Source organism: Schistocerca serialis, chromosome 3, assembly GCF_023864345.2.
Source record: "Schistocerca serialis cubense isolate TAMUIC-IGC-003099 chromosome 3, iqSchSeri2.2, whole genome shotgun sequence".
Classification (NCBI taxonomy): Eukaryota; Metazoa; Arthropoda; class Insecta; order Orthoptera; family Acrididae; genus Schistocerca; species Schistocerca serialis.
In genome coordinates this window covers 247,281,019-247,301,905 of record NC_064640.1, presented here as the reverse complement: position 1 = coordinate 247,301,905, position 20,887 = coordinate 247,281,019, and the positions used below count along the sequence as shown (strand labels likewise).

At 37.6% G+C, this 20,887-nt stretch overlaps 1 protein-coding gene across 1 annotated transcript in view; it reads left to right on the top strand.

Moving 5' to 3' along the window:
* Positions 1 to 20,887, top strand: part of LOC126469996 (bromodomain adjacent to zinc finger domain protein 2B-like) — a 296,201-nt gene that overhangs the window by 258,407 nt on the left and 16,907 nt on the right. The window contains exons 29-32 of the mRNA XM_050097452.1: positions 2,181 to 2,302; positions 12,042 to 12,183; positions 12,301 to 12,428; positions 20,276 to 20,578. Of these exons, the coding sequence (XP_049953409.1) occupies positions 2,181 to 2,302; positions 12,042 to 12,183; positions 12,301 to 12,428; positions 20,276 to 20,578 (695 nt within the window). The remainder of the gene's footprint in view (positions 1 to 2,180; positions 2,303 to 12,041; positions 12,184 to 12,300; positions 12,429 to 20,275; positions 20,579 to 20,887) is intronic.

Here is a 20,887-nt window from a genome sequence, read left to right as displayed (position 1 = left end):
AAATGATAAGATTTTTTTGGGCTGCATATTGAATACCTTTGTAAACCATTGATAGCTTTAGCAATGAACAGTGAAGGACATTATTATTGAATGCATACACTGTGAAGGTGCAATTAGAAAGCTTAGCACTTCAAAGATGTGTCTACAAGATGACTTGGAGTGAATACCATGTAATTATTCTCAGTAATTTATAAGTGATGAGTTAGTGTAGAAATTATTTGTGTCATAAGATGATGAGTTTTATGCTGTTGGTTGAACATTTCTACTGATAATACTCTTGTCTTGAAATCTTGCTTGTGTAATTTCCTTATATTACACTTCATTGTTGTTTTTTATTTTGCTCTGAAACCTTGGTTGTGTAATTTGCTTGTACAACACTTTGTTGTTGTTTATTTTGCCTTCTGCCCACTATTTATGGCTCTATAAGAAACTTGGACTAATGCTTTGATTCTTGTTCTTACATTATTTTAAAACCTGCTGTGCTCTTTTAACTATTGAACTTCATTTTCACAGTTTTCAAATATAAATGTGTTGTCTACTGGAGGCTGTTAAATTGATGTGTGACTCAGAACTGTTAAAATAATGTCACTCACATCACATATACTTTACTAGCTCTTCTATTTCGTGGAGGCTTCTTGTCTTATGTCCCATCAGTAATCAGATGTTATGAATTAGAAATGTATGCCAGGCCGGATCATGAATCCTGTCATTACTTTCTTGAATTTCTTCTGAAGAAACAAAGCCACCATAGTATCTTCACAGCCTGTTATAAAAATTGTTCTGCTATTTATCTATTTTTAACACAGGTTAACTCCTTGGCTGTTCAAAATATTGCATTCTGGACCTTGAACTCAAATTTATATTGATAATATGGCTTTATATATGCAACACTGAGTAAATATTTTGTTTCAGTCATCTGTCCGTTATCTGCAAATGCTTAATTGTTGTATTCTGTGTGTACAAATTTAGAGAATGTTTCTTTCACGTTTAGGGTTCTTTGGGCTTGCCATATTATAGGTATAAAGAGAAGCTTTGTTATTTCATTTGTATTGTTTGATTGAGAAATGGTGAATTCACAGTGCTCACCAGCTTGGTTATCTTTATCCTTCCTGCATCCTAATACATGCATCTTCTAACTTCCACCTCTTGAGGAATATTACTTCATATTTGTAATCAGCTGTGAGGCATTAAAGAAGGCATCATGATTATGTGGTTTCCTTCCAGAGGGTGAACTCATTTTTACCACTATTAATGAGAGCTTTTAATACATGATTTTTATTAATGTAAGAAATGTGGCCTGAAAGCAAGCCTTTATGCAAAAGAAATGATGATTTAGAGATGTTGTAGAAACACAGTAACTGATAGAGTAAGGAATGAAGACATTAAGGAAATTATGAAAATATATTCAACTTCTGTATGCTGGATAAAAAGAGAACAACTAGAACAATATGGCCATAGGAAACACATGGATGGTAATGGAATAGCTCAGAAAGTGTGGATGGGGAGACATCAAGGAAGGAATAAAAAGTGGTAGACCTCGGAAAGGCTGGACTGGAGACCAAGCAGGAAAGACAGCTAATAGGAGAGCTTTGTACAGATGAAGAGACATAAAGATAGGGTTGCAATAGGCAGCCAACAATGCTGTAAAACAGCCATGCCATTATGTACAAAGTATTGTATGGGAAGATTTTCTTAAGTCTTTGTGTGTTTGTCCTATTTAACAGTTCCATGAATTAACTCTCCCATATGTCTCTGTACATTAATATATTCGCAGGACATGTTCTTCCTCTTTTCATGTTATTTATCTTTGTCAGAACCCTTCTTCTTCCACGGTCAGCTGACCTGGAAATTCACACTGTTTCTTTATATGTACGTTGTTATTTGCAAACTTTTCCGATCCTCACACTATGTTTGTGTGTGTGCGTGTGTGTGTGTGTGTGTGTGTGTGTGTGTGTGTGTGTGTGTGTGTGTGTGTGTGTGTGTTAGTGAGAGAGAGAGAGAGAGAGAGAGAGAGAGAGAGAGAGAGAGAGAGAGAGACAGACAGACAGACACAGACAGAAAGAGACACTTAGAACATGTAGATGTATATGAGCATGCACGTATATATGTGCATGCATAAAAGGGAAGGGAGGGAAATAGTGGTTTCAATTCATTTCATATTAATTTATGTTTCTTTTCAGAACTGCCAGTTTTGTCATAGTGGAGACAATGAAGACAAGTTACTCCTGTGTGATGGATGTGACAAAGGCTATCACACATACTGCTTCAAGCCAAAAATGGAGAACATTCCAGAAGGGGACTGGTAAGTAAATAATGTAGCTCTTGTAATATTGGGCTGTAAACACAATTCTTGTTTGACTGTTGTTGATATAAAAGGCAGGCGGGTTGAAGCTAATGAGAGAACAACCAAATGAAAACAATCGATTCAGTTGGTTGTTGGAAAAAAGTTGTAGCTTTATGTATCAGTTGAATTATGTGTCATTCTTTTGAGTGAAATCTGCCTATGAGAGCAACTGAATGGAAACAGTCAAATTAGTCAGTTGTAGTTTTATGTATTGAAGGGATTTTTTTCATTCATTTCTTTCGCATGAAACTACTCAAGTAGCAGGTACATGAAAACAGTCAACACCGTCCAGTGGCATACTTCTGACTGAGTTAGTTATTCATTCTTTCTTTTTCAAGTGAAAGCAGTCTTCAGTTTTTCTGTTGGTTGAAGCTTGTATTCATTCATTCATTCAATTGAAAGCACTGCTTAAGGATTTAGCTGACCAAGTTATCCAATTATTCTTCTGAGTGAAACCAGTTTGCAGTACTTTCATTAGGTGAAGTAAACTAGTGGTATACAAAACAAACCGGGGTGCACATGCCCTCAGGTGTATCTGAAGACAAGCAATAACCACATTCATTTCATTATGTGCTGAAAGACTAATTCTACTGTTCACCTTTTAAAACAGATAAATAGAAATTTGTGCATTAAACTGTTCTATGTGCAATTAACACATAACTAATAAAGCTTCATTGGGAGTACAATACTGAGCAAGCATAAGAGTTATCTTAGGGATACATGAAGAAGAAAGGAAATTGACACATTTTTGCTACTGTTTGCATTATGTGTTACTGAAAAGAGATGATATCTATAAGTCTGAGACAACGCCTGTGTCATGCATGCTCCATGTCAACGTCCTGCAGCTGCCACGGCCTGGGTCACAGCCAGTGCAAGGAGGTGATGGAGTGACCAGTTGCCGTTAGTGCAGGTACAGGCAGTGGTGCCCTTGCGCTAGCTATCGCACCAGCTCCTTGCGCTGGCAACAACCCTGGCCCTGGCTGCCATAGGAGGAGGCTATGGTGGTGGTGCCATGCGCCCACCCCAACAGCCTCACAGGGTACCCGTGCGGTCTGAGGCACCTTGCCAGTTAACGCGGCTCCCTCTGTCGGAGCTTTGAGTCCTTCCTCAGGCATGGGTGTGTGCGTCGTCCTTAGCATAAGTTAAAGTAGTGTGTAAGCCGAGAGACCGATGACCTCAGCAATTTGGTCCCATAGGAACTTCCCACAAATTTCCAAAAATTTTCCACCCCAATGACCTAGTGGGAAAAGGTGAAAAAGTATGTTAGTAAAAACAACTCAAATCCAGAGACTGAATGAAAACGTTCACATATTGGTTGCAACTGACAGAGAATTGTTTCAGTTGGTTGTGTTGCATTGACTGAAACCACTAAAACCCAGTGAATGAGTGAAAACATTCGTTTAGCTGACATGGCCACGGAGACTAGTTGTCCCATCACTAGTTGAAACGGAATGCTTTTAAGGCAGCAGTGAAATTAAGTATTGCTGATGTCTTACAGACTGCAAGAATTACAGACTGCAAGAATTACAGACTGCAAGAAGTGGTTGTGCTTGCTACAAATATTGAATAAATGACAGGAATACAGAAGAATTTCTTCCAAGTTTAGCATAACATATGTGACTAACAGTGCCTTATAACTATTTCTGGCTCCATTTCACACACACACACACACACACACACACACACACACACACACACGCACACTACATGTGTTCATTTTCTGCATATATTCTTATGTATGTGTTACTGTATTTGTGTGTATTGTCACTCACGTTCTTAGCTTCTGTGTTGGTGGTTGGTATGTTGTGTCAGTATGTGGCGCATATGTTGTTAGTACTACATGTATGCTGGTTTCCTGTCGTAAACTAAAAATACTAAATTCGTGTGAGCTCAGACAGCCATGTGAAGCCAGTGGTCACTGTGTCACCCATAGTATCATTTGGATGCCAGTATGAGGCAAGAGCTAAGAACCCCAGTCTTGTGCCCTTTTAATATTGACTTGAACTATGGAACCACTAGCCTATTTCTTGTTCATGTACCTCATCAGTTGTTGTCACAAGTATAAATGCACCCTTTCCCAATCTTCTCACCAAGGAAGGTTCTCTGGTAGTTTGGATATGTGAACACATATTTCTGTGTTGTAATCAAACATACTGACTGCCCAACTATGAAGGCAGGTATATTCTCTTTAAAGCTGTTCAGTTTACCATTCACTCTACACTCTATCTGTGTCTCATAGACACAGCAAACACTACCCGCATTCTTATAATATCTGTGCACATTCTGCAAAATCAACAATTGCAAATATTTTCATGAAACACATTGAAAGCATAATATTTGGGAGGACAGTTCCACTAAATGGGTTCAAAGGAACATACTAAGTATAAGAACTAAGTATAAGAACATGAATATTGTTCTTTGTCTCGTGGATGAACTTTGGGAACACAAAAAAAGAGAGAGAAAAAAACTCAATAAAGCTGTGAAGTCAGTAATCTGCACATTGAGTGATCAAGTTCTTAAGCATCACCATTAAGAAAGGAAACAATACAGCAACAGATATAACGCAGGATGCAAAGTTAACCCGCCCAAACAACCAGTAACATGCAATGGTGAGGCATATGCAGTACAGAGGAAACAAGATTCCCATTCACCAAACGTGTTTATCAGAGAAGACAGTACAAATCATAGCAGACTCAAGAAGAACTATAAAATAAAATGAACAGTCTAAACATCAATATATGAAAAAGTTAAATGCTGCAGATTTGATTGTGATGTAAATAACTGAGGCATGTATTTTTATATGTTAATACTTTTGATTTTATTTCATGTTTCTTCTTGAAGTTATAATTAACTTTTGGTATTGTTCTTTCCACATTAATAATGTTCACATGGATGAAATTAGCTAATCACTAAATGAAATAAAGTGTTTCTTTCAAAATACAACAATAGAATTTGCAGGAAAATGATTTCCATCAGGAGAATAGAATTGTTTAACTGAAGTTATAAATGTTTACTATTGATATCTGACATGTTTTAAGGGCCAGTAGAAGTACCCTTGAAACTGAACATGGGACATCACAAGAGGAGACTATGTCAAAAGAATAGAGTTTAATTGTTATAGCTGTAATTTATGGCATAGAAAAACTGAAAGAATATGAGAATAGATCTCTAGAAATTGATTTAGGAGAGGATATGACTAGTGGCAGTTTGTGAAGTTTTTTCTAGAAGGTTCACAAGGAAAGGGAATGCAAAAATTCCAAATAACCAACTTAAAAAGGCTAAAAATGAATAAGATAATAATTACTGTATGGAATTGTACTTACCTTATGATGAATGTTTGTAAGAGAAATCTATTCTTCTCTCCTGACAAGCAGAGAATCTCGAATTCAGAGATGTCTACGATGCAACATATAAAGTCCTTCTCAGTGAAGAACATTGCTAGTGCTATTAGTTGCTCTTGACTCATTGTACTTCATAGAAGAACTTTTATTCTCTTCATGATTGAGAAACATTGCTTCACTTCAGATGTTGTTATCAGTGTGGTAAAGGTCACTTTCAGGAGTTTCATTGTTTCACTAAAAGTTTCCTGCAAATAAATTTTGAATAGGAATTGTAGAAATGGAACAGCACCTGTGAGCATTCTAAGCTCATTCCCTATGTCTTGTATCTGAAGCTCCATTATCACCTTATTCCATTCAAAGGAGGGATATATTTCAGAAGATCCCTGCAGCAGTGTTTGTGGAAACTGACTTTTGTATGAATCAAAGTTTTCAGAATTGATTAAAGTTGCAGTGACAGTAGGCACTGTGAATTCAAAGCATTCAACAACATGAGCGATTATTATATCACACACTTCTTTTGCAGCAACAGTTTTTGCACTTTCATTTTTCTGTCACTGTCTCTCTGCTGGATACAGCAACTATCTGCACATAGGGATCATCTTGTTGTACAGTCAGTGGTCCAGCTGCTTGTTTTTGTAATTGACTGTATAATATGTCAATGTGCGGCATAATATGGTTGAAAACAGACAACCAAATTGAAATTCTGGGTGCTTTAATTTCAGTTGGAGCCCTCTTGTTTCAGTAATTGTAGTAGTTTGCTAAGATGTGAGCTCAGTTTGCTCCAGGCATTCTACAAGTAACTCTCAGTTTTTGTACACAAGTTGCACAGCTCTTGACTAAAATTCCATCTCATGTTGGAAACATGAGGGACTTTCCTGTTCACTGTGTCAGTTAGCATTGCTGTTCATTGTGAAGAATTATGAAAAACATTTGTGAATTCCATGAAGATCAGCAAAAAACATTCATATTCCAATTCGTTGCTTGGTCTAAAATCAGATGCAACTTATGGGCATAACAACGAACAAAGTAGGAATGTTTAAAATGCTCTTTGAGAAGAGTCTGTACACCTGAATGATTATCACTTATAACAGCTGCACCATCATATCTCTGACAAATAACTCTCTCTGAATTATCCTTTACTGGTAAAGTTCCTTTAAGTGGTTCTGTTAATATTTTTGTATCTGTCCATGAGGAGTGAGGAAAGTCAAAAACCATTCTACAGGTTTACCCTCAGAGAAAACATATCTTGTAACAACAAAAAACTCTTGAAGTGTCAGTTGTCTCATCTGCAGTAACTGACAGAAAATCAGCAGCAGTGATTTCCACTCTTACTCAGTCATGATAAACCTCCAGTAAATCATTTTGAATACATTTAGAGGTGCCTTTGAAAACATTGCCTCCAAAAGGTGATTGCTAAACACAGCATCAAGTTCAACAGTGAAATTTATATGATGTGAAAAGTTTCTGGATTTGATGAATCACTCCTCATGTCCACAAAATGTGAGCTCAAACCACTAAAACATTTAATACAATCTATAATTTTAGAGGGTAAGTAATTGTTTTTGCAACTCTCATCATTATGTCTTTCAGCTGACTGCCTATAAGCACTGTCCAGTTGTTGTCTAATATCCTGTATCCATAAAAGATTGTACGCTAGCTGTGCAGTCATATGTGATTCAGACCACTCATGTTTCTTTGTCTTCTGTTATAAATGTGTGAGGTAATCAGTGTCTCTTAGCATCCAAATCTGCTTGCACCTAGTGATTTCTTTTGGACACAACAAACATGGAAAACAGTACCATTTGTTTGTGATATAGTAACCACATGTCCAGTCTATGTATTTTCCTGTAAATGTCCAATCTGCAAAATTGTGCAATTTCATTACACTAATTTTTATTTTTCTTAACTAATTTGATACCCACTGTCAGTCTCCATATATGCTTATCTTCAAGTGAGAGGAAAGAGAAATTAGTTTCCATAAGCCTCTGCAGTGAACTATCACACATACTGACTTTACACTGTAGACACTGCACACCTGAGAGCTCACATCTTCAAACTCATAACTGTATATCACATTCTCCCACATTAGAAACAGTAAAAGTGGTCACAGTATTGGTAACTTTACTGCAACAAATAACAGGAAACTTCTGCCTATCGTTGCTGACTAGACTCGTGTAGTTATTGCAGTTTGAGAAATATAATTGCTCACAGAGGTCAATTATAACAGATATAGTAAGTTACAGAATAGTGTGGATATGAATTAGATTCAAAATCTACTATTTGTGTGTCTTATTAATTTGTGTACCCCATCTGTTTGCATCTAGTGTTATGGCATGTGAAACAGTGAAAATGTTTTTGAAGAATTTTTAAATCCTGTAACTGAGATGGGACATGGGTACCAGCCAGTAATCACCTAGTTGGATGTGGGAAACCACATGAAAACCTCACTCAGACTGGCCGGCATACATGCCCTTGTTAATCCATCAGTCAGATTCAATACAGGACTGGTATGCCGTCCCAAATCCTGAAAGTGGTGTGTTAACAAGTTCGGCTATCCAGATAACACCATGGTTACCGTACATCACTTAATCCAAATACTGAAATTCCTTCTTTGCTTACACAATCCCTTCTCTATGCTTACACAATTCCTGCTTATACCTCATTGCTAAAAACATCGTAATCGATAAATTAAACCATAATCTTCCTTCATTTCAATGGAATATCCAGCATATTATGTGTGAGAATATGTTGTTGGATGTGTTGTCAAATCAATGAGTGCAGAGGGACTTTGTGTGTCATCATCTGTGAGATCTGTGGAATGTTAATTTACAATTGTGATGAACTTCAGCTTCAGCGTTGCTTTTGGAGAATAAAATTTCGGCCCTAGTCAGATACTTTTTGCCTTTCATCCTGCATTTTCATTTGAAAAATCTTCTCATACCAGAAGCTAAGTGATCATTCCTCTTTTTTTATTATGAACATAGATTGATTTCTAAATTAGTTCCAAACTTGTACAATGATGATATACCAAAATGTCTTCCTACACTTTTTGACGTTGTCACGGTAGGAGGGATTAACACAAGGAGTGTCAGGTATTCACAACTTATACATAAACCAGACTGCAATTATGAGAGCTGAAGGACATGAAATGGAAGCAATAGTCGAGAAGGGAGTGAGACAGGGTTGTAGTTTATTCCTGCTGTTTTTCAGTCTGTACATAGAATAAGGTGTGAAGGAAACCATTGAGAAATTTATATAGGGAATTAAAGTTCAAGAAGAAAAAATAAAAACTATGAGGTTTTGTTGGTAAAACTGTAATACTGTTAGAGATGGTAAAGATCTTAGCTGAGCAGTTGTACAGAATGTACACTGTCTTGAAAAGAGGTTGTAAGATGAACATTAACAAAAATAGAACAAAGGTAATGGAATGTAGCCATATTAAATCAGGCAATGCAAGGGAATTAGATTACAAAAGGCTGCTAAAAGTAGTAGACGTGTTCTGCTGCTTGGACAGCAAAATAACTGATGATGTCTAAAGTAAAGAGGATATAAACTGCAGATTGCTGAGAGAAACAGGTCCGAACAGGCCTTGAAGGCTCAATGGTACTGACCGGCCACTGTCCATGCTCTGCCCTTAGACATCACCGGATGCAAATACGAAAGGAAATGTGGTCAGCACACGACTCTCCCAGCTGTCCAGCTGTTGTCACTTTTTATGTCTGGGAGAGCAAGATAAACATTTTTGAAGAAGCAAAAATTGTTAAAATCAAGTATAAATTTAAATGTTACAGAATCTTTCATCTCTACTGCCACCTATCAATCCTAAAAGGAGCTACTACTATCGTCTCATTATTATATGGATAATTTTAGTATAAAACCACTGGTAGAGGAAAGAAAAGAAAGTAACTTGGAGATGCACATAGCGTTTTTAGATAATGAAAAAGCTTTTGACAAAGTCAGTAGACAGCTACTGCAGCAGACTATAGAGAAGAGAGACTTCCTAGCATATCTAATTAACTCCATGAAAGCTCTTTACAAACGGACAAAAATTATAGTGAAAATAGTGATAACTTGTTTAAACAGTTAACAACAACACAGTAGACAAGGATATGGCTGTCTCTGAATCTTTTCATCATCTATATATATGACCTCGTCAGGGCTTGGAAACACAATATCACCTATGGCTTAAAGATCAACAGCGAGAAATATTTTAATACTCTACAATTTGTAGATGATAAAAAATGAAGATAATCTTCAAAGACCTGTATATCATCTTAATATAACATGAAAATACCCTCTAATAAAGCAAAAGTAATGACATTCAAGGGAAAATCCCCTATAACATCTAAAATTGTAATAAATAATTTAATACAGGAACGTTATCAACTTTCAGTATCTTGGTTGTAATGTAGGATGTAATTTTGACCATGAAACTCATATTAAGATTGTAAAATTCAGCGCAATCTGTAAAACTATTAGAAATATGCTACAAAAGCAAACCACATGTTGCCAGGGTTGTTTCGACTGTGTTGCTGAAGTTTCACTGGAAATCCCTACACATTCTCCATACAGCCTCTATCTCTTCCCAAGCAATTTCCATATTTTTGGAGCCCTGAAGAAATACATTTGTGGCTGTAAATTTGCTTCAGATGAAACTGTGCATGCTTAGGTACAATAATGGTTTCAAAGACAACCGCAAACATTTTTTCATGCAAGCACTGACCATTTTGTCTCGCAGTGGGATAAATGTATTACTAACTTTGGCAATTACTTTTGAAATAATAAAGAGTTTACTTACTTTTCCTCCCATCTGTCTCATTTTCATTTGCCTACCCCTTATGGTAACAAGGTGGGAACATGTAGATAGAATGTCAGAGGAAGATAAACTTCCAGGGCAAATTCTTAACTACAAACCAACAGGGACAAGACACTACGCTTGTTCATCCACTGCTAGAGTATTGCTGTACCAGATAAGATTGGTAGAGGACATCAAAAAAGTTCAAAGAAGGGCAACTCATTTTGCATTATCATGAAATAAGGCAGAGTGTTTCATGAATGTGACAAGCAACTTGGGATGACATTCATTAAAACAAAAGTGTTTTTCATTGCGACAGGATGTTTTCATGAAATTTCAGTTACCAACTTTCTCCTCTGAATTTGAAAATATTTTGTTCTCGCCAACCTACATAGGGAGAAATGATCTTCATAATAAAATAAGAGAAATCAGAACTCATGCAGAAAGATTTAAGTGTTCAGTTTTTCCATGCATTGTTAGAGAATGGAATGGTAGAGAAATAGTCTGAAGGTGGTTCAAAGAACCCTCTGCCGGGCATGTAAGTGGGAATTGCAGAGTAGTCATCTAGATGTAGATGAGGGCAAGACCATGGAAGAGATGGCGGGATATTGTTGACTGGAACAGGTGTTATCACCTAATCCATGAAGGGAGACGTATTTACCTGGAGTGTAGCCTTGTACAGAAGTGAAACATAAATTATAACAAACAGTCCAGGCAAGAAGAGAATGGAAGCTTTTGAAACGTTTTGCTACAGAAGAACATTGAATATTAGATGGGTAGGTTGAATAACTAATGATGAGATATAAATCAAGTTGGGGAACAAAGAAATTTATGCCACAGACTGACTAAAAGAAAAGATTAATTGATAGGACATATCCTGAGGTACCAGGAATCATCAGTTGGTAATGGATGGACTTGGGGATTAAATACAATAAGCAAATTGGTTGGTTGTTTTGGGGAAGGAGACCAGACAGTGAGGTCATCGGTCTCATCAGATTAGGGAAGGATGGGGAAGGAAGTTGGCCATGCCCTTTGAAAGGAACCATTCCGACATTTGCCTGGAGCGATTTAGGGAAATCACGGAAAACCTAAATCAGGATGGCCGGACGCGGGGTTGAACCATCGTCCTCTCGAATGCGAGTCCAGTGTCTAACCACTGCGGCACTCCGCTCGGTTACAATAAGCACGTTCAAATGGATGTAGGCTGCAGTGTTATGCAGAGATGAAGAGACTTGCATAGGATAGACGTGTATGAAGAGCTGCATCAGACCAGTCTTCGGACTGAAGATGACGACGACGACAACAACAACAACAACAACAACAACACTCCATGATGCAACACTGATATTTAATTCCACGTGAATCTCAGTTCGTAACTTGTATGTTTTGATGAGTCTAATCTGAGGAATGCTCGCAAACTGAATATGTTTAAATGTCACATACAGAAGAGTTTTTATACTTCATTAAATATAATTTATGAGTAACTGTGAGATAACATTTTTGTATAAAAGTACATCCATGCAATTATTGTTTAGCTACAATTGTTTTTATTTTATCATAGGTACTGCTTTGAATGCATGAATAAAGCAACAGGGGAACGAAACTGCATAGTATGTGGAAAAAAGACAGGCAAAAATCTTGTATTGTGTGATGTATGTCCTAGAGCATACCACACGGATTGTCTTCAGCCTGTATTAAGTAAGGTAAGATAGTCTACAAGTTTAAACTATATATACTGTACAACAAGCATCAAACTGTAATATGAAAGGTGTCATACGCTTACTTAAATGACTGAAAATCTATTGTGAAAAATCATGTAGGTTCCACGAGGGAAGTGGTTCTGCCCAACTTGTCAGTCAAAACAACCAAAGAAGCGAAACAGTGGCCGTCGTTCAGGTGGCCATTCTAAACCACGCGAAAGTGAGAGTAGTGACCATGTTCCAGCAAGGTAAGTTATTTCACAATGATTTTATGTGATAGATTGACATAAAAAGAGAATAATTTACTTAACCTTAAAATGTCTCTCATAATATGACTATGGTATAGTGGCTGCGTAACTGTGAATCTTATTATGTTCTCATTTAAACTTAATTAAGTTGTGACTTCATCCTTTTGTTTGTGTGTCTTGATTATATAAAACAGTTAATTTAATTTATAGTGGCTCCAAGTGTCCCACCTTCTCTCCCTGTTGATTTTCAGTATCACAATTGTCACTTGCAAGTTTTTGCTGTATCATTAAAGGTATAATCTTCAAAGGAACACTTGTTACAGACACTTTTCTTTGTATACCAGAGCACTTGCAAAGTAGGTATATCTTTATCTAAGGTAATTAAACAACTGAACTGACAGTTGATCATAGCATACACCACACATGGACAAATGTGTTAAACATGAATTTTTGCACTGTTTGCAAATACTTTGGTTGGACATGCTTAATGTAGTTTGTTTCTGCCAGGACCAGAATAAACTTCTGTGATAAAAGCCATATTTAACTTTCCTAATATTTTCGGAAATATGGATGAAAAGAATGGGATGGATAGTGACTTTGAAGTTGAACACTTAACAAGGAAAAAGTCCTTCCAATGGGACAGATAATATAATATTTCCTTCATATGAAACAAATTAAATTAGCATGGGTTAAATGACCATCGTTTTCTTTGTTCCATAATGTTTAGGCTGCTGTAAGTAATGGAAGTTGCATTTACCAATACAGATATGTTCTTGTTGAATAGCTACAGAGATTTTTAACAATTTGCACTTATTTTCTGAACAATATTCACTTTAAATACCAGGCAGAGTACAAATAAATTTAATAGTGACATAAAGGAAATCTTAGATACAAATATGACAAGCAGTACTTAACAACTTTAGTTCATCTTATCCTCATAGTCAACATCAGTTAAATGTGCAGATTTAAATGAAGGGCTAAATAAAAGTCCCATGCTCATCATTGAACTATGGTCATGGCCCAGTATTCTCACATCATTGTCCAGGGAGGTAGCTGAAAACTGACTCCATGTGGTGTTGTGTAGTATCTTATTGTATTAGGGATATTATGAAAGAGTATAGAATAAAAATAATGGCAACAGTGAAGCCTTGTACAAACATATATTGTCTACCCTTCTTGACTAATGCCTGGGAGCCTTATGCAGACTATAAGATGCACTTATATCTTCAAAAAATTGCATCCAAAATTCAGGTGCATCTTATATTCAAAATTAATATAAAAATGTCCAGTGTTTGATTTCAAATCCCCACCAGTTTTAAAAATGGTCAAATATTTTATGCCATGGGAAACCTGTCTCTATCTGGCAACACTGGATTCAACTGGCAGCAGCAGTGCACCGATGCAAACGAACACGAGTTGCAGGGATTCACAAGCTTGCTAACACTGTTTCCCTCCCACACTGCCATCACAAACCCAGAACATTGTCTAGCCTATGAAGTGTCATTGCAGTGTACGGTCCCAGTGAACTTGGATTGAAAGTGATTTGTGTTGTTGGTAATGTACAATATTTTCATATGTAGCTAGTTTCGAAAATTGAAAGTAATAGCATATGCAGAAGAACTTGGAAAATAGAGGAGCTGAGCAGCATTTTGGCCCTCCACCAATGGAAAAAACCATTCACAATTGGTGGACTAGTAAAGAAGAACTGAAAAAAATGAGGAGGATTAACTGTGCAAATAGAGGATTGGGTGCAAAATGGCCAAAACTGCAATATGACATATTGAAATGGATTCAAGGACACCATCAAAATGGCATTGAACTTCATACAAAAATTATCCACACTCATAAGCTAGTGCTACAGTGCAACTTAAATGACTTTAAGGGTGGAGTTGGTTGGTGCTACAGGTTTATGAAGCATCATTGACTTAGCCTGCAAATTAAAACCAAAATAGCTCAGAAAATTCCAAAAGGGTATGAAGAGAAAATATTATCTTTTCGTTGCTTTATTATTCAGCATCAAAAGGAAACCAGTGTGGAATAAGCCAAATAACGAATGTGGACAAAACTCCTCTGACATTTGATGTCCGAGTAACAGAACTGTTGTCATGACAGGTGCTAAAACTGTAACTATAAAAACAAGTGGACATGAAAAAATTCATTAACACTGTTGTTATTTTGTGTTGTGCTGATGGTAATAAATCTAATCCACTGATCATTTTCAGGTGCGAAACAATGCCAAAACCTTCTGAAATACTGTCTGATGATGTTCATGTATGTTACAAGGGTGGGATGGATGAAGCTGGTATAGAATTGTGGATTAACAGAGTGGGGGAGAGAAGAAAAGGTGCTTTATTGAAGAAGAGTTCTCTTCTTGTGCAAGATCAGTTTAGTAGTCATTTGAAAAATTCCCTGAAAGAGAAACTGAGACAGGGAAATACAGAGCATGCTGTTATTCTGAGTGGAATGTGACCTTTTGATGTCTTGATAAATAAACTATTTAAAGTGTATGGGAGAGGAATGGAACATATGGATGATACCTTACAGGAATTCATGCCGAAGGGAGCTTTAAAACAACATAAAATTACACAAGCGTCTCAGTGGATAAAACAGTCATGGTCTGGAGTGAGAGAAGACATTATTCTTGTAAACTCATGTGTAGGAATTTTATCTGGTCCACAATTTGGTAACCGTGAATTGTGTTCCACCATCTCTCTTTTTGCTGACCAAAACTTGGTGATGAACATGAGATTATTCTAATAATCATATGCATGTACAGCATACAAATAATCTTTGAAATCTGTAGGAAGCTTTCATCTTATCAATAGCAACATATCAACACTGAAAATAATGTAATATATTTCTACTCAGTTATTGCTTGGCATGTTTATGCATTTATAATGTGTACATGGAATAATAATGTTAAAATACATAAAAAAATCATAGTAATGTGGAATTTAAAGGCTTTAATTTATTTGTGCATGAGTTTTATGCTACAGTTTCCAGAACAAGTCAATAACTTTAACGATAAATAAATAAATAAATAAAAAGGTCATGGCAACTGTATTGACTTGTAACTAACCTGTGTACGATTAGCATGACTAATGGAAATTACCGCTTACAAATATTAATGAAATACAGCAGTAAGATTCTCAGGATTCTAATTAAATTGTGCATCTTGAATAAAAATAAAAATTTGTGACTCTATGTAGTTTTTCCCATGTTTTACACAAGTAACAGCCACTTATAATAACATCTCCAATGAATAAATCTAAACAAATAGCAATCATTTGAAAGGATAGTATATTATTAAGAAAATGAAATGTACTAGTATTAGATATTTTTGGACTAGTCTGCAAATCTTTATGAATGTTTCAGTGCTAATTCATAACAAATGGTTACCATACCATATTCTTAATGTGCTTTGATAAAATATTCACCCTGCAGTGCAAAAGAACCAGTAGGAATATTTAAATGACGTTAATTATGGGAGGATATGAGGAGCATGTTACCTTCAGTTAAATAGAGCATAGGTAATTTTAATAGGGCGTTGCCATTTTGAGGGAAACATCCTATAGGATTTTGGCTGTGGTTCCTCATGAAATAAAGTTTTCTGCTTGCTACTCAAGTTGGCCTTTGCCATGTCAATGGATTCATTGAGTTTTAGAGTAATCAGCTTATCAATGCACGTCTGTGGTTGAGTATCAGTTCCATTAAATGGTGAGCCATTTCCCCATTCCCGCTTGCCCTATCCTGCTACTAGTACACGCAAGTCTGAGTGCGCCGAGTGTAGTGTCCCTGTGCATGCATACTTAAAATTACTGCCAACTGTATCATTGCAGGCCCCTGTAGGAAGTGTGGACACGACACAGTCCCCGCTGTGTTGTCTACTTGTGCCTATGTATGTGCGGAGTAGAGCTGACTCACTCTCACTATGTTCTTTTAGTATGTACTGCTCACATCAGTTATTCTGATTAATGCATAGCAACTTTCTGTTTATTGCTTATGTTGCAACTTCTGACATTTGATGTGCCGAGTAAGAGAACTGTTGCCATGAAAGGTGCTAAAACCGTAATTATAAAAACAAGTGGACATGAGTGATCATTTTCAAGCACAAAACAATGCCAAAACTTTCTGAAATACCATCAGGTGTTGTTGTTCATTTACATTCATTTGTCTTGTTATGTGTGGAGTCATGAGAGATTATTTCCATTATTGTTCAGAGGTTTATGATTGAAGCCACATTTGTGTTGCTTGGATCAGTTTCGTGTATTACTTGGTTACTATACAATAGGTTGACTTAAGCACATACGTGCAGTGACACTACACTCAGCGCACTCACATTCCCGTACACCTGTAGCAGGATACAGCACCTTCTGAGACTAATTTTGTGACAAGCCATATAAATCCACTAAAATTATAGGGAAATAAATGATTAGGATTGATTAAGAATAGTGTACAATAGTATCTGCCTTGATAGATCATCTGAGTAGAGGGTATTAATATGTCCTTGACAAAGAGTAAGAGTTCACTAGTTGTAAAGATTTTTATTAAAATGAACTCAACCTGAGAGGCAAAGCTTTAATGAAGTAAGTTGTGATGCCTAAGTAGTCAGGCCATAAAAATAGAAAATTTCTGAATTTGAATAGGTGGTTGCTTGAAAGCTTAAATTTATTTTCACTCTAAAAGGTTTAAAAGTATAATACTAAATGAAAAATATGGAAAGAGTACTTAGATGTACCAGTATGCATGGCATGATCTACACTCCTGGAAATTGAAATAAGAACACCGTGAATTCATTGTCCCAGGAAGGGGAAACTTTATTGACACATTCCTGGGGTCAGATACATCACATGATCACACTGACAGAACCACAGGCACATAGACACAGGCAACAGAGCATGCACAATGTCGGCACTAGTACAGTGTATATCTACCTTTCGCAGCAATGCAGGCTGCTATTCTCCCATGGAGACAATCGTAGAGATGCTGGATGTAGTGCTGTGGAACGGCTTGCCATGCCATTTCCACCTGGCACCTCAGTTGGACCAGCGTTCGTGCTGGACGTGCAGACCGCGTGAGACGACGCTTCATCCAGTCCCAAACATGCTCAATGGGGGACAGATCCGGAGATCTTGCTGGCCAGGGTAGTTGACTTACACCTTCTAGAGCACGTTGGGTGGCACGGGATACATGCGGACGTGCATTGTCCTGTTGGAACAGCAAGTTCCCTTGCCGGTCTAGGAATGGTAGAACGATGGGTTCGATGACGGTTTGGATGTACCGTGCACTATTCAGTGTCCCCTCGACGATCACCAGTGGTGTACAGCCAGTGTAGGAGATCGCTCCCCACACCATGATGCCGGGTGTTGGCCCTGTGTGCCTCGGTCGTATGCAGTCCTGATTGTGGCGCTCACCTGCACGGCGCCAAACACGCATACGACCATCATTGGCACCAAGGCAGAAGCGACTCTCATCGCTGACAACGACACATCTCCATTCGTCCCTCCATTCACGCCTGTCGCGACACCACTGGAGGCGGGCTGCACGATGTTGGGGCGTGAGCGGAAGACGGCCTAACGGTGTGCGGGACCGTAGCCCAGCTTCATGGAGACGGTTGCGAATGGTCCTCGCCGATACCCCAGGAGCAACAGTGTCCCTAATTTGCTGGGAAGTGGCGGTGCAGTCCCCTACGGCACTGCGTAGGATCCTACGGTCTTGGCGTGCATCCGTGCGTCGCTGCGGTCCGGTCCCAGGTCGACGGGCACGTGCACCTTCCGCCGACCACTGGCGACAACATCGATGTACTGTGGAGACCTCACGCCCCACGTGTTGAGCAATTCGGCGGTACGTCCACCCGGCCTCCCGCATGCCCACTATACGCCCTCGCTCAAAGTCCGTCAACTGCACATACGGTTCACGTCCACACTGTCGCGGCATGCTACCAGTGTTGAAGACTGCGATGGAGCTCCGTATGCCACGGCAAACTGGCTGACACTGACGGCGGCGGTGCACAAATGCTGCACAGCTAGCGCCATTCGACGGCCAACACCGCGGTTCCTGGTGTGTCCGCTGTGCCGTGCGTGTGATCATTGCTTGTACAGCCCTCTCGCAGTGTCCGGAGCAAGTATGGTGGGTCTGACACACCGGTGTCAATGTGTTCTTTTTTCCATTTCCAGGAGTGTATTTTTCTGCTGGTGACCAACTAAATAATTTTCAACTAACCCCCAAATTAAAAAGAATCCACTAAATCTTGGTGCAATGAAGTGCAGATTTTGCAACTACTGTTAACTGCACAATGAGAATGATCTGTAATTGCTTGCTGATAAAAAAATACACTACTGTTAGTTGAGAACATCAAATACAAACACATAATCTGTGCAGGAATTTTATGTATAGTGTAGGAACAAGGTTACAAATTTTCAGCTTGGAAATGAAAGACTGTTTCTTTTATATGTATCAAAAATGCATTTATTTTTTGGCATTGTCTCTTTTAGGTAAATAGACATTGTTCAATGTTTTAATCACATAAAAACATTAGCCATAACTGTTCTGTCAGATGAAATCAACTTTGCCCTCATTGTTCCAGTGGCATCAGTTTCCAAACAATGGTTTTAGTTGCACAGAACTTCATTTTTGCATTTACTTTATTTGCATTTACTTTTGGTCAGCATGCAAGAAGGCCAGCATCAGTGTTGACAAAACTTTTTCATAGTTAATTTTTCACATAAAATATGCTGCTCTGTTTTATCTGATATGATTATTGTTTTATTCTTCTTTAATCACAAATCACCAAACCAAATTGTGAACTTACTCACTGTGTTTTTCTGTGGTTGTAGTTTTGGGTTATCCTTCACATGGATCATCTTTAAGAGAAGCATGACCCAAGTTTGAATTGAGCTGCTCATTTATGAAATGCTGAAAATGGAGGAGACTTGTTATAAACCTTCAGCAATTCTGAAATAATTTATTTAAGTTATAAATAGTCTAGAACAAATATATGCTATTCCTAGTTATCCATCTAAATAAAATATAGTCATTATGATTACTTTATAAAAAACCATACAAACAAAATTATTTTGCTGATGAAGTTGATAGTTGATATGGGGTATAGTACAACATCTACCAACATAACAAGGAAAAAAAAATATTTACATCAGTGCCATCTTTGTGACAGCTGAGTACTTTTCACTTTACCATCATGATGCTGGAACTAAATAGTAAGCAGTAGTAATAAACTTTTTATTGCAAATTTTGTAGTAATGTAATTGGATAGATGAAAAATCTACTGACCAAGTGGCGGCAAGAAAACACTCATATAAAAAAAAAGGTTTTGCTTATGCAAACTTTTGGAGCACATGGCTCCTTCTTCCAGCTGAAGGCTTGAATGGGAAGAAGAGGGGTGAAGGGAAAAGAACTGGAGAGCTTTAGGAAAAGGGATAGAGCCAGGAGAAACTTAACTGGGCGCAATGAAAAGACTTTCCATCTCATCCCATGTGGGCAAGTCTCCCCTGACCTAGAGTTCTGGGTGACTTTTACAAACTTTACCCATTTTCCTAAAGCTCTCAGTTCCTTTCCCTTCACCCCTCTTCCTTCCCCACCAGCTCTTCTGCCAGAAGAAGGAACCGTGGGCTCCGAAAGCTCGCATAAGTAAAATCTTTTTTATATGTGTGTTCTCCTACTGTTACTTGGTGAGTAGATTTTTATATATCCAGTTATGTTATATTATCAAAAATTGATTATTTTCATATTCTATAGTAAGCTTTTCGTGAGCAATATGTTGAATAAATGCTTTGTTGCTAATTGTATGTCTTATAACTCATATAAAATTTTGTTGATGTTTTTCACAGTCCACCGGCAACTCCAGCTGCACCGATTGAAGATACTTCATCTGTAGCTCCAAATGCTTCTCCACCTCAAACAACGCAAAATACAACAAGTCAGAGCAAGAAGGACAAAAGTAGTGGTTCATCAAGTAAAAAGGTTGCCAAGGATCTCAATCCATGTCGAGTCCTGCTTGAGGATTTAGAGGCACATGATGAGGCATGGCCATTTTTGCTGCCAGTGAACACTAAACAGTTCCCAACGTATCGAAAAATTATAAAGAATCCAATGGACTTGAGCACAATCAAGCGGAAGCTCCAGGATTCAACGTAAGTTGTAATTACTGCACTACTTTATAATGTCGGATATGTGTTTGGAATTAATGTTAAGTTAGTATTAATTCCTGGCTGAGTTTACACATTTATTTCATACATAAAGTGTTTTTTGATGATTTGATTTGTTATCATTTAAAAATGGTGTATGAAGGACAGGAGAGAGAAATAGTTCCTTGAACATGCTTAACACATTTTGCAACACTAGCTCAACAGGTACCTGTATATACCCTGGAATTTTATTCTCTGCTGTAACAATGGAAAATCTGTAATAACAAAAATGTGATTAGGATAGTTTGCTACTCA